Genomic DNA, 25,068 nt, shown 5'->3' with positions numbered 1-25,068 from the left:
AAAGTGTATTGTCCAAGTCACATGCTAGTTTCTCAACAGTGCTGTCCAGTTTATTGTATTTTACATCGATTGGTATTGCTGATATCCCGTTGTTTCACCACAACTGCTGTCTTTTATTGTATTTCCTATTCTGGAACAGCCATATTACTTTCAGTCGATTGTGTATTATGGTTTGTTTAAATTAATTTTTGGAACCATTTAAGGAACCCTGTAAATACCATGCACAATAACTTTGAAGACGCAATTCAAAACATGTTTATTAAAAAAAATGTTTATTGACATCAGAAGCAATTTAAATTTCAACAATAAACAAGGCTTTTTTTTTTTTTGCTATTACAGTGGTACATAAAGATCAGTAAAACAACTGTGATACGTCAATTTTGATAACGTCATTTAAAATAAAAACACACAAGAAAAGGAGAAAAAAAGAAAAGAAAAAACACTCAGCTCTAACTCAGTTTCAGAACAGTTTTTATGTGCTGTGCACCTCTAGCTAGGGTAAATACTGCAAGCCCACCCCTTTACACTGTACCAGGCAGGATAGTGGCCTAGGAACTACCACTGGAAAATAAGACTGGCAGAAAGATACAGACACGATACTTGTGTAGTGTTAACTATACAAAAAGGAGAAAAAAACTGTACAGCATAAAAACAACTGATATACACAGCCTTTTTTGTTGTTTTTTTACCCCTTGAATACTAATGTATTTTCTTTCAGTAAGTGAAGTGTGTACAAGGGGGTTAAATGCTTTATAAACAAGAAAATGACCACTATATACGTCATTGCAATCTACTCGTCATCATCCTCATCATCGTCGTCATCCTCCTCCTCGTCATCTTCATCATCATCATCGTCATCATCATCCTTCTTCTCTGCCTTGGAGGGGGCTTTTCCTGGTGCTCCACCACCTGTTTTGCCCTTTGCACGATAGGCTGCAATGTCCTGCGGTGGAGAAAAGGCAAGATTTCCAAATGATGTTGAGACTCAGCCTTTCGTGATAATTTTTATTGAATGAATCATCATTTAAATGTGTTAGAAGAGATGGCTGATTCTTTACCTTCTCATACTTCTCCTTCAGCTTAGCAGCCTTTTTCTCATAGGGCTGCTTATCCTCTGCAGAGGTGCTATTCCACATCTCACCCAGCTTCTTGGCTACATCACCAATGGACAAACCAGGGCTCTCGCCTTTCACCTTGGGGCGGAACTCTGAGCAAAAGATGAAGAAGGCAGAGCTGGAAAAAGAACAAGAAAATTAATGACTTTCAAATTTAAACAACACCATAATTTTCACGTCATGAGTCAGATTTGTTTTCTGTTGCAGAAAAAACATTTCTGTGACAGTTTGGGAAACAAATGTTTGCTTGCAATACTTACGGAGGTCTCTTGGGGGCATTAGGGTCCTTGAACTTCTTCTTCTTTCCTCCCCTCACTGGAACATAGCTCATCATCTCTCTCTCATAGCGTGCCTTGTCCTGCTTGGCCAGGTCCTCAAATTTGCCCTTTTCCTTGGCAGACATTGTCTGAAAACAGAGCAGCAACTTACTAATTAGAGGATACTCTTAGTACCTATGTATTCATTTTCCCCCATCTGATTCCCAAAGTTTGTGGGTGTCTTACACTGTCTAACAGGGGACAAAAAACTATAAATATCTTCATATATATGAATAGGGAGTGGCATCTAGTGCATAAGTGAAAGTTTCAGATTAAAATCTGAATTCGAGTTTAGAAAACCACCACCCATCACCTACCTTCCACCGTTCAGAGCACTTCTTGGAGAACTCGGCAAAGTTAACTGAAGCATCAGGGTGCTTCTTCTTGTGCTCCTCCCGGCAGGTCTGGACAAAATATGCATAGGAGGACATCTTCCCCCTCGGCTTGGCTGGATCTTTCCCCATCCTTATGGCTGAAATCTGAAAATAAAGTACGTACATTTAATTAGAAATAATTAGCTGAGTTAAAGTGCTAAATGGCCCAGATTGATTCATAAGTTATAAGATTGTATTCATTTGCTATCTTATAAAATCATTAGTCCAAATTTGGTTAGTTAAAATCGTGTAAAGCATTTATGGTATGTTTGAGTTCACTCTTCCTGCCCAGCAACACTTCTCTGGTACATCTACAAAGCAGCATGCCTTTTTATTCCTGTCCATTGATCAGTACTACTGATACTCTACTTACTGACCCGCCCTCCTGTCAAACTGCAGTCCGCACAGACAGGCGATGAAAATGACTCTTTATTCATGAAATGTGTCCTGTTGACTTTTGCATGAAACCCAGTGGTCCGTGACCAATCCCCATTATATCGGTTAAAACTGACTTATCTACAGATTCGCGGATTTTTATTTTATTTATTTTAAACGCCAAGCATCCATAAATATTGTTTTTTGTTTTCGTCGCAGCGATTCACTTTCCGGTCACTTCCACGCGAAACTGCAAAAAAAGTTGCTTAAGTTGAACTGCAGATCATGAACCGAAGCCCTCTGTGGGACTATAACATCGGAGCTGGATTTAAAAAAAGAAAAAAAAAAGCATGACTCGTGTTTCTGTAAAAAAAAAAATTTAATAAATAAAAATAAAAATAAATTAAATAATTAATGTATATATCATCATCAAACCTCATCTGCAATAAGAACGGGCCTTCAGGGGGACCCCCCCTCTCTCCATTTTATTCATCCTTATGTTTTTAACAATCAAATAACTTTGACACACAAAAAAGACACGTTACACAAAAAGACGTATTTATTGAAAATGTCGCTCAAAAAACTGCGAGCCGACATGATTTAACACTCATCTGCCATCAGTCTTCCCTTTTTCTGTCAACCTGAAAATAATTCACCAAAAAAAAAAAAAAATCGGTTTAAAACTGATTATCCGGCTCCCCCAGCGGCCCTTTTACATTTTCCCCATTAAATGCTACTGTAACTCCCCAAGTAAAGCTGCGTCGACCGAAGTAGTAATGGCGCATAGGCTTCTCGTTGAGGAAAAGGAGGTCAACAACGACGGCAATATTTCTTCTTCCATTTTGTGAGAATGCCTTCTTCATGAAAGAAAGTCCCCCTCAAATGTCTCCTCCCGCCTCCCAGTTCGCTTTGCAACACGACAAATATGTTTAGAAAGCCGGCGATCTTGACAAAATATTTCCCCCGATTGATTCCCATTGCACTAGCCGCCTTGTATAGTAATACATTGGGTCTGTGCTGTGTCTATGAGCGGGCTGTGCTACTGACTTGGTTTCTATGAGCTCCTAATGGCCGCTCGTCTTCATCCACTAACATGGAGAATATGGCTCCTTCTCTTTGTGTCAGCGCACAGCCATTGCACTGCATGCAATAGAGGGCAGAGCGACCGCGGCGACCACTTCACTTCGAGCCCGGATTTAAACGCCTCGCCGGGGTGGGAAAAATCCCGCAAGGGCGTCGTTGGAACCGCGAGGGTTTGGACTTTCTTTTGCCGTCGTTGCGTGCCACAGTTGCGGGTTTGCTTGGCGAGAAAACACGGTTAGAAAAAGTTGAAGCGAACTGCGCCTCCGTCGCTGGCCGCCCGTTCGCCTCGCTGCCTTGTTTCCTATGCGAATACAGTCAGCCATTACAGTAGAAGCGCAGATCGTGAGGTAATTTTTTCGGCGTCTTGTCGGCGGATTTCGGCCCGGAGAACCGCACGCGTGTGTGCACTTTGAGACGGTCTCTCTTTTTCTCGTGTTTCTGGAAAATAAAATAATGTTTTCACCGCTTGTGCCCCAACACGCTCCCCTTAGCCTTCACATGACAGGCGTTCAGCTTCGCAATGCACTGCAATGCCAGCGGCTAGCTAACGGTGAGTCTCCTACCATTGTCGCTAACTGTGCTGTCCGCTAGACATTCCTGGATTTTTGCGCGATAACGACGACTCGGTTGGACTCCATTTTGTTAAAAAACACACGACAGCAATATGTAAAATTATTCGTTTTGGATAGAATCGACGCTTTTCGTCGATTTGGCTCAATGTTAATAATCATTTCTTCTCGTTTTTTTTTTTTTTTTTTAAACGGAGCGTCGCTTTCCACACTCGCAGACAGAGTAATCTAACGATTCCCGTTTACCGGTTATTTCTGTTTATCTGTGTTTTTTTTTTTTTTTGTGTTGTTTTTTGTTTTTTTTTTTGTTCTCTCTCGCTGTTGTTGTCTGTTTTTTTTTCCTCTCTCTCTCTCTCTCTTCGTGTGTTTCCTCGCAAGAAAATGTTAGTTTTTTTTTTTTTTTTTTTTACTAAATCATGGCGTACGTGTAAGTGGGATATTTTCTGAGTGTTATCGTCGTTCCCGGCGCTCCGGACACTTACATGTTCGTGTGTGTGGTATACTTACCTAGGGACTATCGCTGGATCTCAATGCTCTGCAATGGCTGAGTATGAGGGAACACAGGCGATACGCAATGTCTTCAGTCTTCGGCTCTCTAACATTACTCTCGGCGGGGCTCGCACGCCATTGGCCGGCGCCCGGTCTGGCGGCGCTCCGATTGGTCGGAGGCTTTTCATTGTCCTAATAGAAGACGAGCTGCGATTGGCCGTCTTTTGTGAAACGTCACCGAAGTTTTGCGAGGCGCGTGGATACAAAAACATTGGCGAGCGGCGTGCTCGGAGCTGGTAGTAGTGTAGTGTGTTTGCCATAGTATTGAATTCACTACGTTGAGCACAGTGTACAGTAGGCAAGTTAAATGAATGAGACAACATTTGTACCCGGCGAGCGGAGCAGCCGGGAAATAACGTGCGATCGCGCTGCACGGGATGTCCTCGCCTCCTCGTTGGCCACCTCCGTGCCGGATTGCGCTGCTAAATAAAAAATAAATAAAATAATAATAATTAAAAAAAAACAAAACCCGCTTGAGCTTATTTGCAAAATTACACCTGTTAAGACGCACAAAGAGGACATCGTTGATTCACGTGTGCGTGGCTCAGGAAGCGGTTGCTCGTCCCACATCGCAACGAATGTGACATTTTTGAAGGATCTGCGTAAACAGAGCAACAGATGCAGCTAATGTTATGGCTTTTTGATTACCGGTTCTGTCTGTGAGCTTGTTTTTTTCAAACCATTACCTCGGTAATGGCATAACATAGTATATAAAGCCGTTTTTCTTTAAGTGTGTATATGCTGATTGAGTTGAGCAGGCAACTCGTTAGGTGCTATAACTGTGTTTACTTATATAGCTGCAGGGGTTATAAAGCTCAACAGACATCAAACCTATGATAGATGCATTAGATATGTATAGGAGGCCTGGACCACCGCGGATGTTTGTTTTGTTTTTCTTAATTTCTACAGATGATTTGAAGATGAATGTGTGCTCACGCTCAACTAAAACCCAAATTTAAAGTGATTACAGATCTTCTTAAGTTTAAGCTAAAGTGAATGGATAAAAAAGTTTAGAGTATGAAGGAGGTTGCTGTTTTAAGACTACAGGATACATATTATACAGCAAGACAGTGAGCAGTATTGCTTGGCCTGCTTTGCTATAATATATTCAAACTTGCTAATTGCAGGTCCCATAGATATAACACACCTGCATGATGGTCTCATTGCAGATGAGTTTTTTTCAGACACATTCTTGATACAAGCGGTGAAATGCCTAAAGTGTACTTTCCCAGAAAAAAAAGACAGCAATGAAAAATCTATTCATTTTAAAACCACACATTTTTGCCGGCCAAATTATATTAACAGTTCATGAAAAGTTGTGTTCTCCTGAATGATTAACAAGTGTAGTTATTTTTGTTATTCATTACATGTCAGTACCCTCTTTCATCTGTTAACAGAGGTAACAATCCAGAATACATATGTAATCAGACAAGACTTTTATGGTTTTTCCTCCCCCTTGCCTTTCACACATCTGATGCTAATTCAGCAACACTCTGCTGTTATAGAGTTGAATAATTCAGACAGTAGCATTGTCAAGGGATGTCAGGAGGTCACATGATTGTGTTTGTCTAATCAATAAGAGAAATTAGACAATCTTGACATGTTTGCACAAAATTTATAAATCATGCTATTGAAAAAATCCCTGATGAGATCACGACCCTGTGACTTTGATCTAACGCCACCATCAGGCAGAGATTGGAATTTATTTTACAAGCATGTCCCATAAACTGTACATTCATGGTATCTACTGACTCACAACTCATAAAGACATATCACTTGCTGTATGCTACGTATCATGCAAGTTAAGTGGGGCATAACTAAGGGTGAGGCTGTTTATTATTATTAATATTATTATTATTATTATTATTAATAATTAGTATTATTAATAATAATATTATTGTTGTTGTTTTTGTTGTTATTATATATTAATAATATAACTAACATGATTGTAAAAAAAATTTGCATAGTTATGTTTCTGCTTAAATTTATATCTCTGAGTTTTGTGACTTAGTGACCTGAGTTCTAGCGCCACCAATAGGCCAAGAATTCAGGGGAGAAATGATCATCCCTGAAGTAAGTCGGCTTACTAAAATTTAAGACAATGATATATTATTGCGAAATGGGCATCTTTCAACACTATGGTGCCGACTTTGCTCAGAGATAGTGGGTCTGTCATGAAAGGCTAGTCTTTGTGTTAAAATGAGGTGGTAGGGGGGCATGGCGGTAAAATAAAGACAATGTTCCTCATGATTAACGAAATCTGGTCATATATCTGAAGATAATCTTGTAATCCTATGTACTTGAAAAATTGACAATTATTTCTAAATATATTAAGTAAAGGTGATATAATTAATATGCTTCTGCTTAACAGCTTATAAAGAAACAAAGGAAAATGGCTGACACATAGTTTATTCTTATCCTTGAATTAAGGATGGGAAGGGTGAACTGATTCCAAATGCCAATCACAAGCCAGACTCAGGCCACATGTCTGCCTGTGATGCTGCCTGTCTGTGTCTCATTTTGCACCAGGAGATGCCACGGCAGAAAGCTATAGCCTGCTCATGAGGCTTGGAGGCGGCCGGTTTATGCATTCTAATGAGCGCTCCCTGGGAAAAATATGCAAATTCATTTTGTCATCAAGAGAAAAATAGAGGACAGGAAAGCAGCAGATACAGGAGGGGCTTAAGGGAGGAGGGCACATGCAATTGGCGGGATTGGGTGGAGGAAGATGCTGTGTGTGTGCATGCTTGTGAATGTGTACGGGTTGGGGGGATATGAGAGCAGAAGGTTTCAGAGCTGGGCTGTATTATAGAACCAAAGTGAGGGACATATGTAACCCCTAACCCACCTAACCCCACCCCTCTACTTATCCCAAAGCCACATACATCAGTTATAAAATAAATAAATAAATAATATGGGTAGTACAGTCAAATTAATGTAAACTGTATGACAGTGCAATTTTGTATAGATGATTATGATTGTTGATGGCGGTTGCCAATGAGTTAAAGACAGTAGTTTAGGATCAGTGGATCATTTTACTTAAAATGAAAAGTGAAAGATTTCATAAAAATAATACTTGCAACCTACTTTAAGCTATTTATATATTTCACTTCCGACATTTTTCATTATTAGCCAAGTGTATATTCATATTTAAATATCTAAAATTATTCCTTTTAAAGAAAAATTAAAAACTCTTTCTTTAAGCAACACGGCCACTAAATAATTATAACACTCTGACTGGTTAATGCCCTGTTTTTGCGGCCAGTGACTTCCAGCCCTGCTGTTTAACACCAACATGAACAATAAGTTCATGTGCTGCTGCTGCACTTCACTTCAGCGACCAGCCGAGGCTCTGCGGAACCTTTACCCGCAACATGGGGGAAGACAAAAGCTGCTGCACAGCCGGCGCCAAACGGAAGTCGGACGTTTGCTATACGCACTCAGAGGACGGTGCACATGGACTCAATCTGAACTCAGCAAGTTCAGCTCTGTGTGGATGGATTTCACCGATCGACATGGTCCTGGTGCACATAAAGTATCTTCAGTGTTGGTACGTACAATATTTATTCACTAAAACCGGAAAAACAGGCCCGGAGTGCTTGGCATTAACGCTCGGCTTCGGGCTATTGTGTTAGCATGCTATCTGCTAAGAGGTTTCTATGCTGGAGCCAGAATAAACTTTTATCGCTTTAATGCAATAAAATAACGTTGTAGCGTTGTGTGAATGTGCCCTACTACCCTGAATGCTCATCACACAATGATCACACAATGAAACATGAATCCTCATACGATCCTTTTATTGGCCTGTAATCATGTGATCGTTGTGCCGTGCTTGGGGAATTTGTTTAGCAAGTTGTTTGCATAGTTTTAATTTGACACTAGTTTCCCTCAGAGTGACCGTCATGAAAGAATAAATTCAACCAAAACTTTTATTTCTCCAGTAAAAACTGGTATGAATCCGTGATATAACGATTTGGCAAAGTAGGCACTTTCCTGAATTGTTGTCAGTTCTTTCATGCAGTGTTGGATTTGAAGCTTGCTGTCAGATCTCAGTAACATGCCCCACGTGTTGCCATATTTTCTTCAGCCCCGTAGGATGTGAGCCAGGTTGAAGTGACATGGTGATACTTTCTGAATGGCACCGGACAGTGGAGCAGAAGAGCAGCAGTGGTTTGCCAATGACTGGTGAAGACACTGGTTTGGAGGCTTTGGCCTCACCACTGGCGGGGTATTTGGGAAAAGTCAGTAGAGCTTAAGCTTTCCTCTCTTGTCACCTGCGCAAAGCTGAATTAAATTTGAGAAATACTGTGACTGGGCAGTACCAATCCAAATTCAACCAAGGAAAACAAAAAAACGGAAATCTTTGGTAGTAAAAGGCGAAAGTACTTCAGTTGGCTGAATGGTGCCAATGTCAAATGCTGTTAATTGTATTTGTTTGTAGTTGTATGAGATATGTTGAATGTTAGACATTTCTTTTTCTTTCAAGTATTTAATTAAGTTAAAAAAAAAAAAAGGTTTAATACTTGATCATATTTTTCGCATGTACTGATACTGATCCACATGTGCTAATATCTCACTGATCTGGATGGGCCCAAGGCAACTGTTTAAAGACAAACACTGAAATTTAAATTTTTCCCAACTGTTTTAGCAGCTCTTTCAGTGTCTTTAATGCACCACTTTTGAAAGGTAAATCAAGAAAACCCTTTATAATTTGCAAATGTGTATGAACAAACAAGTGTTTAAATGTGTATTAAAGAAAAAAACTCAGTATGTTGTTTGGAGGTGAAAGGAGGTGCCAACATTGAATTTGTGCAGCCAAAATTTTTGTGTTAAATGTCAAAAATGAAAGGTAAATTTTTACCCAGCCTTGCACATTCTTTGAATAACTTTGATTTCCTTGGTTTGTAGAGGTCAGATGTAATTAATGTAGTTCTTTTTAAAAAAATTTAAAGGTTCAGGAAAGAGCTGCTTCACTGGAGCATTGTCCTTGGTGTACTTCAAAGGGGTTGAAGTATGCGCTGCGCTCTTACCGCATCAACTTCCAGGAGTCTGTCAGCCTCTGTACAAACCCACAGGCAAGTCCCGATGCTGCTGTGACACACAGTCATGCACACAGTTGAACATCCACTCTTTTTTTTTTTTGCTAGATTCAACATTAACCTTTCTGTATCCATTCCCAAATAGTGCCTTTTCCCTCTGGTCAGTCGGTCGTTGGAAGATATTTTGGCGAGCTTGAGCCCTGTGGAGCCAGCAGTTGGCAGCAAAAGGAAAAATCCCCTGCTGCTGGAAGCTGACAATTTGGTTGAACGCTCCTCCAAACGCCTGCGATCAAATGAAATTGACAGACAAAGCGTTACTGACACACTTATCAGCCAGACAGTGCACTGTGCCGTGAACGCTGTCAGTAATGGCCAACATGAACCCCACAGGACAGATGGTGAAAAGGTAAATGGACATCACAGGGATGTTGATTGTCGAGTTGAACAAATAACAGGACAGGAATCACTACATGATGACAACGCTGTTTTGGAGAAGGAATCAGACAATGATCCTCCTACATGCTCAGCCTCAGCTGGACACTGGCAGAGCTCATCAGAATCCTTGTCTGCTATTAGCGATGAGGTTGCTTTCTCTCCTCATTATGGTGGTCCTGATATATCAGAAGATGACACCAGACGGGGGGAGAGTCACCCTGAGATGCTTAGACCATGCAGTCTGGCCTCCAATCAGTCGGGCTTCACGGACAAGGACGTTTATTCAACTAAAATCATCACTCCATCCTGCCAGCTCAAGGAGCAGACAGCAAAGACGCAACAGAAATCACAGACTCCAGTTATCAGCACATGTAAGGGCAGAGGAAGCATCAAGTCAGAAACTGAGGATCGGTCTTCTACCTCTTCTTTGACAGAGTCACATGAGCTTGTATCTGTTCCAAATAAGCTTTTCTGGAGGAACAGCGATAACCTGTGTTGGCTGGACTCACTGCTTTGTGCTCTTGTAAACTGCAAGAGCTTAAGAAAGTGTAAACCTAGAGCTGAGCCTCAGCAGTCGTCTGTCTGGAAGCTAATTGGAGGATATGAAGACATTTGTGCTTCCATTCAAATCCATCAACAGACTGGCAGAGGTAAGTTCAGTTTCAACAGGTTTTATTTTTATGGGGTGTTTTTGTTATTTGGTTTTGCAACCACACTCCACGGGAAGTTGATTAATTTCTACATCTTTGCTTAAATGGTCCTTAATTGTCAAACTAGATTAAACAAACTGCAAGCTTACTGATGCGACTGAGTCACGTCTGTTTCATGATTCACCCTGTAATTCGAGCGATGTCTGGTCTTAGAAGTTTGTTTTGGTTTGAGTTGCCAAGGTTTTAAGATGCCATCTGTGGAAAATCTTCAGCAACCTCAATATATAGGGGAGGTATACCATTAAAATATACTTTAAAAAAACAATCTCTGACTTGTTTTGAGAGGTGAATCCATCAAATTCTTGGCTCGTAAAACTGAGCTAGCTTGATACACACCAATTTTTTTATTATTTATTTATTTATTTATTGATAATCTGCAGGTGACCTTAATTTTTATATGTTGCAATTGATTGAAGTCTGATGCACTTATCGTAATATGTTTCTGTTTAGATGGTGTCGTGATGGTGCCAATGCATGTGTTGCAAAAGGCCAATGCAGACCTGCAGGCTCTCAGGATGTCAGCCTTCAAACTACTGCAGCCCAAGCTGCAATGTAAACTCGGTAAGAGCAGCTACTGAAGACATATCCTGCTACAGCTAAACTAAAGTCAGTCCAGTATGAGAAAAAAAAAATGCAGATGTTCTTAGTTGCTGTCTGTTTTCATTGACTTGGCACAAAGAGACAGTTCAGCAGTTGATGTGGGTTTTTACATTCATGCAGCAAGCAGAGTGTCTCAAATTTTTAATGGATGTAAAGAAGTGAACAAATACACGGAAATAAAAGTTTTATTTGGATAGTGTTTCTGAAGTCGTCGGTAGTGAAACCAGTCCTACATTAGAAAAATATGTAAATTGTACCAAGCTGCTGTGCACATGGGAGACATGTTTGAGTTAGTGCGTTTAAAACTCAACAGGGCATTCTTCTACAGGCTCCTCAAGCCTTCACTGCATAAGTATTAGATTCATTTACCCTAAACGCAACGTTGTTTAACAAAGAAATTACAGTGACAAAAATGGACATAAAGGAGTAGGCTGCCTTGTTTTGGCAAGTTGCCCCTGTAAGATATAATCACATTGCTTTACAGACAATATTAAGGGCTTCACGTAATAATGTTAAACAGCTAAAGCACTCAATTACCCAAGGAGCTTTGGCTTTTTTTCCTACCTCTGTATCATGCGTTGTATACCTGGCAATTCACTTGCATACCACAAAGTTTTACTGAGTCATGGACTTCTGTTGAATATCTAATGCTCTATGTAATCTTTAAATCAACCAGTCTCATCTGATCATGCTAAGAAGCCAAAGGTCTAAACATCTGGCTTCTTGCTCCCAATCTTTGCATGATCTGAAAGTGGGGGAGCTTGCCTAGCTGTCATTTGTCTTTGTGCAGAGGGATGGGTAGGCTATTTATGCAGCAGGGAGTACAGATATCTTTTTAAGTGAAGCCAAGGACATATGATATGCACTGTCAGGTGTGCAGACATACATAAAAGAACCCACATGTCATCTGCTGACTACAGCTCTTTAAAAAAAAAAAAAAAATGTTGTAAATGAGGAATCTAGTGGTAGCTGGTCATGCTCTAACTACTGCATGTGCTTTCAGGCCAGAGGGAAACACCTGTGTTTGCAATGCCGCTTCTGCTGGAGATGGACTCTTGGGTGGGGCCTCTATTCCGATCGACCTTTCACTGGCAGTTCACGTGCAGTGACTGCAAAATCGCTTCCAAAGAAAGGTAGGTGATGACTACATTGTGAGGAAAATTGAATTATTATTGACACATTTTTTCCCCCCCTTTTTTGTGTGTGTGGGGGGGGGGGGTCCACAACTGTATAAATCATAAATTTATATGATGCTCTGCTTTTCAGGATCAGCAAAACTCTTCCCACCTTCACAAACATCATGCCCGACTGGCACCCACTTCATGCAGTTCATTCGGCCCCTTGCAACGAATGCCAGAAAAAGAATCAGAGGAGGACGATGTTGCTGGAGAGGTGAGACCAAACTTCTAACACGTGCATATGCTGTTTATGCTGTGCATAAACTGTGTTATATTAATTGAGGGTTTACAATGACTTGTCTGAAATTTACAGTTTAACTATTAAATAAGATGCATTTACTTCATCAGAGCCTCACATTTACTGATGTTTGTGTGTACCAGACAGTATATTTAAAAATGACTTGGACTTTCCAAGTATTACACTTGCAATTGATTGTCAAAAATTTGTTGATTCCAATGTATTTCTGAAATGGAAAGAAGAAAATTCCACTCCTTCAGAAAACAGACGTCAGCCTTTCTTAAAATGTAATTCACTCTAATATTTCACAAATGTAAAATGCAGAAAATTCAAACAGTTGTGGCACGTGCCAAAGTTTGGCCGCCCTCCTGTTGAGCATGAGGCTGGAAATAATCTGCTCTGGGGTTGTCTGGCAGACGAAACCCCGCACAGATAGAGAATGTGGAAAAATGGATTCCACTAAATTTCAACAAATATGGATGCAAAAATCACACAGTCATGAAAGTGAAACTGAAAAGCAGCTGGCGTCTGTTACAGGACAGTCAACCAGAGCAAACGGCAAAAGCCGCCAGAGACATATTCAAAAAACACAAGCTGAAGGTTTTGGAACAGCCCTTGAAACCTCCCTGACTTGAAGATTATTGAAAATCTATGAGTATATTTTCAACTAGATGTGTGTGCAATACAACCTAAATATATCTGAGGAGTTCAAGTGATGCACAGTGAGAGTGGGTGAAACTTCCTAACAATAGAAGAACCATAATAATAGAACAGCACAGAGACTATAGCTGCCTTATATTGTTATGTTATATCCGCTAAAGTGGGGCTGACTAACTACTGACTTCATGTTTTGTTTTATTATTTTTTTTTTTTTTTATGTTTTTGAATTCAATTTCCCTAATGTGCATTACCTGCAGTTGTATTTGTTTATTTTTCACAAGTCATTTGCCTCGGGCATCCCAAATCTTTACATCCAACCCCAGTCTGAATTATGTTAACAAACTATCAGCTTTTGAATAATAAATGAAGCTTGCGCATGTCCAACCATTGTCTCCAGACTATCCACATCAGAAGCTGTTGTATCACTTGTCCAGCATAAATCATCAGGTTAGCCAGATAACAAGTGTCCCCACAGGACACAATAAGGAAGCTTTGCCTAAAAAGCCACGACAAAGATTAACAAATATATTGGAACTGTCTGGCTAAAGTGGCACTAACTGACTGCCAGCATGTCTGAAATGGCTCATTATTAATGACTCATACTTGAATTATCTTGTCATTTAAAGTCAATGTTAACAAATAAAGTTGAAGGCAGGATCCGTGTAATTACACACACTCCAGTAAAAACACATTTCACATGAATTGGTTGTGAAAAACAAAAAGTCACTGGTTCATCCATTTCAGCAGATCTTTGTGTGTCTTCTTGTCCAGTGTTCCTCCAGTGTTCGTGCTGCACTTTGTTGAGGGGCTTCCTGATAACAACGTCAGACTCTTCACCTTCAACTTCAAAGGGAAACGCTACTCGATCACCACTGTGATACAGTACAACCATCAGCTAAGGCACTTTGTCTCCTGGATTAGTAATTCTGATGGTGAGTAGTGTTTGCTTTGTGGAGGTTTTGTTTTACACGTGAAAGAGGAACATTAAATATGTTCAATGAATAGCGCTGCCATAGTTAATTTTTGCAGACTCTTTCTGTGGATAACTGAGGTCAAATGACAGAAATAGATTTTTGTTTCTCTTTACTGGTTGATTCTTGGTGTGAAACAACAGACACATAAGCTTATAGTTGAGTCAAACGAAAGTTCACATTTTTATTCCTCTACAGTAGAAGAGTAACAGCAACAGCACATTCTGCTGGACAGTTCCTGTAATGTCTTATCAAAGGCTCCAGCTATGGAGGGTTTGTTTCACTTTCATGTGTTCAGAATGTATTTATCGACCTGAAGTTGAACTAATTTGGTTTTATTTTGCTGTATCCACATGCTTCTGCTTCTTTTTCTGTTTCTTTGTCCAAATTCTGCTGTGAAAGGGATTATTGGCCTCAGTGTCCTGCCCCATTTGTGTGTATATATGTATAGATATGTGTGTGTGTGCATAAAAATTGTTATCATTCTTGTTGGGATTTGTTTATTTATTTATTTCCCCCTGCCGAAAAAGGGTGATGATGATATCCTTAGCATTCGGCTCAGAATCTAATCATAACACAGGAGGGGTCTGACTTTGTTGTAATTGTGTACCTTCTCCTCACAGGATCATGGATGGAATATGATGACCTGAAGCATCCAGACTGTAAGACCCATCAGAAACTTCCATTCCCTGCTCGAGAAATGCACATTGTCTTCTGGGAAGCGGAGGATGAAGACCCTCGAGTCTGCTCTCCCACCAGCACATTTTCTGACTGCACCCCCTCTAAAAACCCAAATCAAGGTGACAAAAACTTTGCAACAGACAAAATCTCAACTTGCTCTCCAGATCAGTCTGTTGTGTCTCACAGCGACATCGACATTTTGTCTGCACTCTCAGTGTCGGAAGAAGATAGCAACCTCCTGGACACGACCCTTGAGGCAGGCCATAATATGTCGATAGGTTCGACAACGCTACTCGACACCTTTGAGGGCCTCAGTCATAATGAAATTGTTACACTCACACTGGTGGAAATAAAACCTGATGCAGAAATGCAGCCTGTAACTGACAACAACCAACCCCAGGATGGTTTGGTTGTTCCCACTGAAACACCCAACTCAACACCTGACAGCTCTTCCACTGTAACAGGCAGTGAAACGGTTCACGGCCCTGAGGTTGGTCTCCCCACTGCCCCCAGCTTATCTGACCCCGAATCTGGAGATGGCTCATCTAGTGATCCAACATATGTGCCTGGTGCCAAAAGAGGACGAGGAAGACCAGCTGGCAGAGGCAAAGCTGTGAAGAGGCAAAAAGGTAAAAAAGCAACGTCATCAAAGGCAGCACCGTGTGTTACACTGCCTCTGCGCTCCGAGCCCTCTGAAGTCATCTCTAGCAAGCCTGAGGTGGCTGCTGCTCAGGGAAATCATCAACCTGTTGAAACCACACAGCCAACACCTCCCCTGCCTTCTAGTGATAAGTCCCCCCTGCCCACCAGTCAGACAAGCCCCCCAGTGGTCCAAACGCTAGATCAAAAGGCTCGCTGGTCCTTCCTGCTCAGCAGACACCCCCAAATCCAAGCTCAGAAGACGGCTACAGAACCGACTCCCACCCACACACCCACATCAGTGAAACAAATAAAACCCACCCACTTTACCCCCAACCCTGGGAGAAGACAGCTGGTTCCCGGAGGACAGTTCCCTAAACCACAGATCAGGTCAGAGGGCAGTCAGGGTCTCCCAATGAAGGCTGCAGAAATGTACGATTCATTCAACACCAGGAGCTCAAATCCACCGAGCCCCCTCCCACCATCCCCTGGTTTTCTTAATGGCATGTCATATCTGCCTCACCCCATCAGCACTCATCTGCAAAAATCACAAACAAACACAACAGTGGTACCTGGTGTACTTTTCCAGACACCTAAAACAAAGCTGCCCCCTGAGATCTCCAAGAAACAGCGCAGCCATTCAAAGGTTCCCCCTGGTCTCTGTGACACCGAAGTCCTAAGGTACAAGCTGCTGAAGAAGCTGAAAGCAAAGAAAAAGAAGCTGGCCAAACTGAACCTACTGCTGGGCCAGGAGGGGGGAGCCAGCCTTCGACCAGACAGCACTAACCTGACTTCTCCCAGCACCGTTACCTCCAGCACGTACGATGGCTCCGCCTGCGACGACCTCCTCTCAGACCTGCTCACACCAGCAACGACAGCCAGCAACTTTTCACCAGACAGCACCATCTTCCTGGAGATGCTCGGTGGACAAGACGGAGCTGAGCAGCAGCTGGAGTGCGGGGTCGATGCCGTGGCAGCAGCAGCATCGCAGACGAATGAGGCACACACTGAGAACTTCCTGGAGGAGTTTCTTTTACAAGCTGAAGCACAGCAACAGACTGAGCTAGAGAGGGAAACGCTCAGTGCACTTGAAATGTTCTTTTGAGCGAGCGGGGGGGGGGTGTCTTTTGTCTTTTGTCAACTTTTGAGGGAAATTATGCAAAACTTAACGACAATCGAACAAACCATCTATCAGTGGGAATGAGGTCTCATAGCAGGTTCAATGTAGCATCTGGTTCCAATCTGGTAAAACGACGATATATAAGATCCACAGCCAAAGCTTCATCAACAATCAGCCGTCATTTTCCTGCAGTTCAGTTTGTGTTTTTGTTCGTCTGTAAATCTTCTTTCTTCAATGGTCAAAGAAAGAGAGAATCATAAAATGGCAATGAAAACATGGAGTCCAGGGTCAGTTGTTTAAATACTTGCCAACTAACAACTAACTAACGTTAAGTAAGAACTTGTGGTATTTTTAATAACGTAAGGAGGACGAGCTCTGTCTGTGTTTCACTGTGTTAGAAAATATATTTGGAATACCTTTAAAATAGTTTAACGTCATAGTATCACCATTGTCTGGAATTGATGGTTATTTATTAGTGTTTAATCTGAGATAATAAATTTTTGTTTTGTTTGTTTGTAAAATATCAGAAGAAGATACATTTTTAACACAAAGTTTGAAATTTCTGACAGAAAAACTTGGGGGATGAATACATGCTTGCTCAGATATCCAAACAGAATAAATATAAGAATGTGAAGTGGATTCACGCTCAGTAGCACCCGTTTGGCCCCCATTCCTGCTGATCTGTCCGATACAGTTTGCCGGTTAAAGTAGAGAAAGCCTCTTGTGTATTTATGTTGCTGATAATTTAAATACCTGCATGAAGTTTGTTAGTGGCAACAATGTGGGGGTTGATATGTTCAACTTTGGTTGAAATGTGGAAATCTTAAAATGTTATTTGCAAATATGGCTGTTTGTATTTTGTATGAACTGTAAGGACGTGGTTTGGATGGCGCTGTCCTCTTTCCGGAAATGCTCTGTTTGCGCTGTGTTGAAAAATTACTTGAAGATTTTCATGCAAGAAATTTCTTTTTATTGTCATTTAATGACTTAGTTGACTTGTATATTTACAAAATAAAATAATTATGGTTTTGATATTAAACTTCAAAGGAATGTGTTGGCTCCTTTACCTTATTAATATTTACCCCAGCCAGGAGAAAATATGAATATTTTCAGTTTTGATATTATTATTAATAATAATAATTATTATTATAAATTTACGGCATATGGAAAAAATTTGGGGTTTTTTAATAGGTCATTATTAGTCATGCTTCTTTTTTAGCTCAAAAACAAAACTAAAACAAATGATGTACTGGAGTTTAAAAAAACTAATAAGATGAACTGCACACATTTAAATTTGCATCAGTGAGTTCCTCCCCCATTTTCTCTGACTCATAAATATAATAAAACATGAGTTTTATTATAAAAATGTCATCAGGCTATAATCAAAAATGTGAACTCGACATTTTCTTTGTTGAATAAACCCAAAATAATTGTACACATGAAATGTAATTTCTCCTGGTCAGTCCTCATCCAGACGAACGAACATGAACTAAAATTTTTTGAAGTAATTGAATTGCGTAGAAACACAATTCAGTGTTTTATGGTAATAAGTTTAAAAATGATCATGATCCAAACTTTTTTTTTTTTTTTCTCTTAAATTAACCAAAAAGAGTGTGTTCCCATACCGGGAGTCGAACCCGGGCCGCCTGGGTGAAAACCAGGAATCCTAACCGCTAGACCATATGGGACATGATGTCAGCAGCTCACATGACTCATCTTATAGAAACACTGATTTCACATCATTCCAGGAAGTGGCTTCCTCCATCAGGTAACACAAATACAGTCATGTCTCCTGAACACAGACAGACAGAAAGATCAGTGGATGTAAAGACCAGGAGATTAAAGTCTGACAGCAATCAAACACACAAAATAAATAAATAAATAAATAAATAAAATAAAATAAAATGCTGATTTCTGCAGAAGTCCATTTTCACATCATTTTTGTTTATATAGATTAGCTAAAAGTTGATCTCTGAGTACTGGAGCAGGAGGATTAAACTTCATAAGGACTTAATCTGGACATTATTTTGAATTATTCAGCATTTCATTGTGTTGATCGAATTAACAATGAGTGAAAATTGTATTTATTTACTTTTCAGCAGCATACATTTAGTTGATTTGATGAAGTGTTTACAGTCTTTCTGTCAATCATTCTGCGATAGGTTGACCTTTAAAACCTATTTAGTTTAGTTTACTGATCAATTTCACATCATTGAAGTAAGATGGAAGCGGAGAGAAATCCAAACCACAGACACAGGTATTAATGGAACAGTTTATTTAGTTTGGGGAGGGAATAAAGTGACTTAGCGGGAATTAATTCTTCATAAGGAAAAGATTCATGGGGTTTTCTTTCTTCTTTCTCTTTTTGTCTGCTGAATTAAATTGTGCAGAATCAATCAGGAGAAGAAAAGCAAAGTGCATTTCCATTCAAAAGCACATGCAGGTGCTGTTTGACTGTAGGTGGGCCGCAGTAATCCAGACACCGACAGCTTGTTGGCAGTTTTGTCTCACTTTATGTGCTCAAAGTGGTTTTCACAGGTTCAGCCTGTTGAGTAAGTGCACACTAACCAGCTCTAGCACTCTGATAAACTACAGATTTTAGGCACTTTATTTTATATGACTTCTTATTGAAGATGTCTCTTCTTCTTGCATTTGATAGAAACCATTAGTTTTTAGTTTTAAGATACAGATTTTACACAAAAATCATATTATCAACTTGTAAAATATGATGAAGTACGTTTTCCTGCTTTTAGTTGTAAGAGAATGCTTTCTTTTGTAATTCCACTGAAATGAGCACCGCAGCAGCTGAGCATCATTGGAGGATGAGGTTGACAACCATTGAATGGAAACAGCTGGAGGATAACCAGAAAAATATAGAGTAACAGCGTTACAGGCTTCTTTTGTAGGCCTGAAACTGCCTGTTGTGTACGCGGTGTTAAGTCCGGCACAAATATATACAGAGGAAGTATCAGGGTCATTTACATAAAAGGGAAGCAACAAATGATGAAGAAGAGATAGGAACTACGTGATGCCATAACGTGTCAGCTGAGGTTCGTGCTCTGCAATATGCATTCACACTCTTCTTCCCTCAGCCGCAGCATCCACCTGCTCCTGCAGCTCCAGCGCCGATCATGGACTCTCATGAAGTGGTGGGAAACATCTACCTCCTGGTCATCGTCACCGTCATCAGTGTGCTTCAGAACGGTGAGCACTTCTGTCAGAGTGGATGCTCAGCGTTGTTTTCTCCACATTTTCAGAAGACGATGACTTTCAGCTGATTTGACAGCGCTGCTTTGTGTTTCAAGCGTTCTTTGCCCAGAAGGTAGAGAGGGAATGCAAGAATCACAAGTCTACCACATTCGAGCGAGTCTCCTGCGCCAAGTAAGAGCCTTTTCTTCTACCCTCATTTCTTATGATAATCCCATCAAACAGTGACACAGTCAGAGACTTCATGTGATACTATTTCCTTCTACAAACTTTCCATTTGCTTTGTCCCTCTCTTTATTTTTACATTCATGGACAGTCAGGCCTCATTTGCCTGAACAGGGGGAAGCCAGCAGAGGGCTCATTTGTATGTCTGCTGGGAAAGCAGCAGTAGTCTTTAGGAAAACATTTCCTCCTTCAATTTCCCATGTCATCTGACATTTTGTGTTGATTTATCTGTTATTTGAGCAATTAATCAGCGGAAATTCATCTCTTCGTTCAGTTCTATGTCATGATGATTTGGTTGCACACTCTCAGCTGGATTCATCACCTGCGGCTTCCGGAGGATTTTCACACATTATAAAGCACACAATTAAACAGAAATATCAATCGTAAGAATAGCCAACAAATTTATCTCTAATAAAAATAAACATGAGTTGTGACACAAGAGACACAAACACTTTGGCTGCACACAATTAATCACATAGATGTCCAACTAAGACAGGAGTCAAAATGAATTATTTTCATATAATAACTCTAACAGGTCAGTCTTTTCTGTATGGACTTCAGTAGTCCACCAGCAATAATGTACTTCTTGTTTTTAGAAGGAAATAACTGCGCCACATCCTGCCGTTTACAAAACGTTAGGTTTAAAAAAAAGACAAATGTGATGCAAAGTTATTGTGATGGTTTAAAATTGGCCAGATTTCCTAAATCAGCTCGTAAACTGGGGTGTGTTTTGGATAACTCCCCCAATGTGTGCATTTGCGGGTCATGGCTCTACACAACATATTGTACTGATTATTTCAATTTATTGCACCAGCCAGTTCGTGCCGACTGTGAGAGGAGGCTCAGTTTTTCCTGGCTTTCCACTTCAGCTCTACTCATTTAACACTTACAAAGCCAAAAAGCTTTTCTTTGCCTTATTAAAGGCACTTCTGCTCTGTAGTTTCAAAACATTTGTAAAAAAAAAAAAAAAAAAAAGACACTCTTTGGTATCATCCACTGCTGACACATCAGTGATTGCTCAGTAAGTTCTAGTTGCAGGTGACAGTTTGGATACGCGCTCATTACAGTTCTTTTTGCTTGTGTTTGTTTGTTTTCTTTACCCCAGCCGTAACTGCATGGATGCCTATCCCACTTTCCTGGCAGTGATGTGGTGTGCCGGTGTGTGTCTCAGTCAAGGTAATCATTAATCAGTGACTGTAAAGGAGACAGTCACACTCTTGTGTTGTAGGTAAAACATACAAACACACCCACCCGAAATGCAGCTCACATGTAAATGTGGAGATAAACTCTTCTACGTGCTCAGAGCTCAGCTGAGATTTTAAGGCAGTCTCACGTTGAACATGAGCATTAGAGATTTTTGGTCTCTGGCCTCGCATCATCCTCGTGGTATGCGATGGGGCTGACATTAGGTAAACCCTTTCTTCACCGATCTGTCTGTGTGCAAACGATGGTTGCTGAAACAGGAAGAGGATTTTACCAAGCTGTGGCTTTTTCAGTTATCATGTGGCAGAGCTCATCATTATCAAGGCAACCACTTTCTGAAGTGAACAATTCTGTTTTATCTGAAAATAACTATTCTATTTCCATTTCGTATATGTATCAGTATACTCATTGATATTTTCACTGTTACCTTCAGGGGTCAGGCCTCTATACTCCATTAACTCTTATTAATGTACCGACCAAGGCCAGAGCGCTTCACTAGTCTATTAATGAATGAAACCAGGAAATAAAACACATGAATAACATTCACAATTAAACACACAACAGATTCTTAGAAGGAATTTACAAAACATTGATGTCCTGCTTCAGTTTTCTTCTCCCTTGTTGTCTGTTTGAAGCTCCTGCTGCCTTTGCCGGGATCATCTACCTTCTGGTGAGGCAGAAGTACTTCATCGGATATATGGGACACACCTCTCAGTGGTAAATGAGCACGATGGCTCTGTGATGTGTGTGTGTGTTACGAGCTGTGGTGTAACTAATGATTTCATCTCTGCACAGCATCCCGGGCTACCTGTTTGGGAAACGCATCATCTCCTTCCTGATCCTGATGTGCATTGTGGGTATCTTCAACTACCTTCTGCTGCATTACTACGGCAGCGACTACAAGGAATACGTGCAGACCATCACCGGCGCTGCATCCACTCTGCTCCTCATCCCTTAATCCTGCGCATGTCAGCTAAAGGCAACAACACACACCCACCTTTAGCTTTAATATGATGCCTGTTGAATGAAAACAGTCTTCTCTTTATTATTTGTTTGAAAAAGATCGTTTATTTTAATTCAGTTTGGTAAAAAATAAAAACTACTCATAAACAAATGCCGATTCATTGATAAAAAATAAAAATGAAAAAATGTTTTGACCCCTGTAACCTTTCATACTATACAACAGTCTTAAACCACAATGTAAATACAGTTATTTACAAAAAACATGTTTAAAATTCAAGTGAGACATCCAATTTGCCTAAACAACCTTCGTGCTGTGCAGAATTTCCGTGTCAGTTGCTGTCGGTATTTTCCACGCAGAGAATAGAAGGAGGGTGTCAGTGAGTTACTGAAGTCCACAGAGGCCGGCCTGGTAGCTTGATAATATTTGTTGACCCTTTTTCATCATTTTCCTGAGGAAAGCCCAAGCCTCCACCAAAAACATGACTTTTCCAGCCTGTCCTTCCAACCGCTGGATCATGTCAGCATTAGCTTTAATGGTACAGGACACAAGCAGAGAGTGAGTTAGAGAAGCCTGTGGGACGCTGACAAATCGAGCAAATGTAGATTACTGTGACACAGTTACCTTAAAGGTTCTTTTGCTGAAGCCGAACCAATGTGGGATATCGAAGAGGGCGTCAGAGTAATATTTGAGGGTGAAGGAGGCGTCTCTCCAGACAGGTTTGACTTTGTCAGTGTGGATGTGGATGTTTTTTGTTGCCCAGCTGTCCAGAGTTTCAGTCAAGTCAACCTGACAGGCAGAGAGTGATTACAGAAAAAGTCTGGACCACTTCTCCACAAATCAGCAAAATAAAGTGACCAAGAAAGAACATAAAAGCCTGCTCACGTCCACCCTGTAGCTTTCCCCGGCGACAGAGGAGATGGTCCAGTCCAGGCCTCTCTCCAGCTGCCACCTGACCAGAGGGTCCCTGCCGTCAATGGACACCACGTACTGCTTCACCGCTGAAACAGGATGGGCGATAATTAGCTTAGAGGAACAGGAAAAGGGGCTGAAAGTCTGCAGAGAAGCCACTGAGCTGCCATTCAGATGTTTCTCCACCCCACCCATTAAAAGCATCACAAGTCTCACAGCCAACATGAGTCAGCCTGCACACTGGTTGAAATAACAGCAGTGATGCCTTCAAGGACCACTGATTTTAGCAGGTTTTTTTTTTGTCTCTTAACCTCACAAAGATATCTTCAAAGTTTAGGTCACCTCTGACTTCTCTGGCTGACAGCTGGTCCTGACAGGCAGACATGAGCAGATAGATCCTCTTGGACAGCAGGCCCTTCCTCATGCTGCTGTACTCCCATAAATTGTGCATTTTCACTTTTCTGTCGCGGAAAAAAGCAAACAAACAAACAACAAAAAAAAAAAACAACAACAACAAATGAAACCGTGAGTCTCTTGGTGGATATTAATGCATCATGTAAGAGAGTTCATATGAATGTGTTTTCCTGACCTTCCCAGCGAGTTGTGGAAAACTATCCTCCCTCTGCAGGAGCTGAAGTCATCGATCAGCACCAGGCTCCGGTTCGGGTCGCTGAGGACTCGGTACCCGGATCCGAGAGTCTGGACGGAGAAACCTGCCGGAGGGTCTCTGAGGAAGCTCTCCAGCTCCGTGACCCGGATCCTGGTCCTGGTCCTGGTCTGGGACTCTTTGTTGGGCGTCATTGTGTCAGTGAGTCCTCCTTGAGTTGACTTTGGCTGGACTCTGATCACCATCTTTAAGAGCGACACCCGAAGTCAAGCTAGACGAGTTCACATGGAGACTTCCGCTCTCCACTTTACAAAATAAAAGTATGTGCAGCCATCAATCATGCAGCCGACAATAAACTGACTGAACTCATCAAAGCAGCAAATACACCATAAATTATGAATCAAGATGATAAAAGCTAAACTCATCCTCAGATATGTGAGGACTTTCTGCTTTTGTCCAATCTAAATCGTGGTAAAGCATTTTAAATCATTTAAATGCAAATTAATAATTAATAATAACAATAATATTTAAAATAAATGACTCTTGTTCTCATTAGGTCAAGAATTGATTGAAAGAAAATGGGTTTTATTTATGGAGCCAAACAAAAGGACAAACTCTAAAAATACGTTTGTGTCTCTTGTAAATTTTAATTTTAGACAACCAGCCCTGACTCTGTAGAAATGGTAATTGTATTTTTAATATAACCACCTAATAATTAATAAATTAATAGTGAAAATAATCAGCATTAATTGTTGTTTATAATGTGGAGACAATACAAAGTAGAGAAATGAAGTTGGACAATATTTAAAAAATGAATCAGGTGTTTCTGATATGTACACAGGTCTTATTTTGTGTGATATTTAATATTTATAATAGATGTTTTTCATTAAGCCTTTGTTCTTGCCCTCCTAAATAACAGTCGTTGTGCGTTTACTTTGAAGGCAAATACAATCACTTCTTTAGCCAGAAGTTGTTTGACAATAATACAACTAGACAGAGGGTCGTGTCGAGCCTGGAGGGCTCTCTCTGAACACAACACAAACATAAGTAAAAGAACAATCACACTCATAAATTAGCAAAGGTGGAAGTGAAGAGGAAGAAGAAGGTGGATCATCCAACTTGATGCGAAGCCACTTGTAGGCACCACTTGGCCTTTTTATTGGAAAAACATCACTGCTGAACTCAGAGAGGAAAGTTACAGCAGCTAATGTGAAACAGTAAAGTATGAATCACCAGAGAGTCTTTGTGGTGCAGTGTCATTAATTTTCTGCATGTTTGCATTCCATATCAGCAACCTTTC

At 40.7% G+C, this 25,068-nt stretch overlaps 4 protein-coding genes and 1 non-coding gene across 5 annotated transcripts; 2 read left to right on the top strand and 3 right to left on the bottom strand.

Annotated features, from left to right (window-relative positions):
- Positions 1-253: 253 nt before the first annotated feature.
- On the bottom strand, positions 254-4,465 carry hmgb1a (high mobility group box 1a). The gene is made up of 5 exons (XM_029519137.1): positions 4,341-4,465; positions 1,750-1,911; positions 1,376-1,521; positions 1,059-1,233; positions 254-943 (listed from the first exon to the last, which is right to left on the bottom strand). Exons 2-5 carry the CDS (start codon positions 1,894-1,896, stop codon positions 791-793), a joined length of 621 nt encoding a protein of 206 aa, XP_029374997.1. The 5' UTR covers positions 1,897-1,911; positions 4,341-4,465; the 3' UTR covers positions 254-790.
- A 3,311-nt stretch (positions 4,466-7,776) lies between these two features.
- uspl1 (ubiquitin specific peptidase like 1) lies at positions 7,777-17,722 on the top strand. The gene is made up of 9 exons (XM_029520085.1): positions 7,777-7,932; positions 8,470-8,623; positions 9,335-9,457; positions 9,567-10,506; positions 11,017-11,127; positions 12,170-12,299; positions 12,433-12,558; positions 14,014-14,174; positions 14,837-17,722. The coding sequence occupies exons 2-9, from the start codon at positions 8,501-8,503 to the stop codon at positions 16,636-16,638; spliced, it is 3,516 nt and encodes a 1,171-aa protein (XP_029375945.1). The 5' UTR covers positions 7,777-7,932; positions 8,470-8,500; the 3' UTR covers positions 16,639-17,722.
- Positions 17,723-18,269: 547 nt separating this feature from the next.
- trnae-uuc (transfer RNA glutamic acid (anticodon UUC)) lies at positions 18,270-18,341 on the bottom strand. Its single transcript has one exon. It is a non-coding gene; the product is annotated as a tRNA-Glu (tRNA).
- A 1,342-nt stretch (positions 18,342-19,683) lies between these two features.
- alox5ap (arachidonate 5-lipoxygenase-activating protein) lies at positions 19,684-22,652 on the top strand. The gene is made up of 5 exons (XM_029519523.1): positions 19,684-19,857; positions 19,959-20,034; positions 21,191-21,261; positions 21,924-22,005; positions 22,084-22,652. The coding sequence occupies exons 1-5, from the start codon at positions 19,785-19,787 to the stop codon at positions 22,244-22,246; spliced, it is 465 nt and encodes a 154-aa protein (XP_029375383.1). The 5' UTR covers positions 19,684-19,784; the 3' UTR covers positions 22,247-22,652.
- medag (mesenteric estrogen dependent adipogenesis) lies at positions 22,336-24,028 on the bottom strand. The gene is made up of 5 exons (XM_029519522.1): positions 23,751-24,028; positions 23,504-23,622; positions 23,135-23,250; positions 22,874-23,038; positions 22,336-22,779 (listed from the first exon to the last, which is right to left on the bottom strand). Exons 1-5 carry the CDS (start codon positions 24,011-24,013, stop codon positions 22,765-22,767), a joined length of 678 nt encoding a protein of 225 aa, XP_029375382.1. The 5' UTR covers positions 24,014-24,028; the 3' UTR covers positions 22,336-22,764.
- Positions 24,029-25,068: the final 1,040 nt, after the last annotated feature.

Source organism: Echeneis naucrates, chromosome 14 (genome assembly GCF_900963305.1).
Source record: "Echeneis naucrates chromosome 14, fEcheNa1.1, whole genome shotgun sequence".
In the NCBI taxonomy this organism is placed as follows: Eukaryota; Metazoa; Chordata; class Actinopteri; order Carangiformes; family Echeneidae; genus Echeneis; species Echeneis naucrates.
This window is presented reverse-complemented; position numbering and strand designations above follow the sequence as displayed.

Coding starts and splice junctions, on each gene's coding strand:
- medag (XM_029519522.1), bottom strand. CDS start 24,013: ATGGTGATCAGAGTCCAGCCAAAGTCAACTCAAGGAGGACTCACTGAC. Junction 23,623..23,750: donor TTCCACAACTCGCTGGGAAG/GTCAGGAAAACA, acceptor TTTCCGCGACAG/AAAAGTGAAAATGCACAATT. Junction 23,251..23,503: donor GTCAGCCAGAGAAGTCAGAG/GTGACCTAAACT, acceptor ATCCTGTTTCAG/CGGTGAAGCAGTACGTGGTG.
- hmgb1a (XM_029519137.1), bottom strand. CDS start 1,896: ATGGGGAAAGATCCAGCCAAGCCGAGGGGGAAGATGTCCTCCTATGCA. Junction 1,234..1,375: donor AATGCCCCCAAGAGACCTCC/GTAAGTATTGCA, acceptor TTCTTTTTCCAG/CTCTGCCTTCTTCATCTTTT. Junction 944..1,058: donor TGAAGGAGAAGTATGAGAAG/GTAAAGAATCAG, acceptor TCTCCACCGCAG/GACATTGCAGCCTATCGTGC.
- alox5ap (XM_029519523.1), top strand. CDS start 19,785: ATGGACTCTCATGAAGTGGTGGGAAACATCTACCTCCTGGTCATCGTC. Junction 21,262..21,923: donor CGGTGTGTGTCTCAGTCAAG/GTAATCATTAAT, acceptor GTCTGTTTGAAG/CTCCTGCTGCCTTTGCCGGG. Junction 22,006..22,083: donor ATGGGACACACCTCTCAGTG/GTAAATGAGCAC, acceptor ATCTCTGCACAG/CATCCCGGGCTACCTGTTTG.
- uspl1 (XM_029520085.1), top strand. CDS start 8,501: ATGGTGATACTTTCTGAATGGCACCGGACAGTGGAGCAGAAGAGCAGC. Junction 9,458..9,566: donor GCCTCTGTACAAACCCACAG/GCAAGTCCCGAT, acceptor ATTCCCAAATAG/TGCCTTTTCCCTCTGGTCAG. Junction 11,128..12,169: donor CAAGCTGCAATGTAAACTCG/GTAAGAGCAGCT, acceptor ATGTGCTTTCAG/GCCAGAGGGAAACACCTGTG.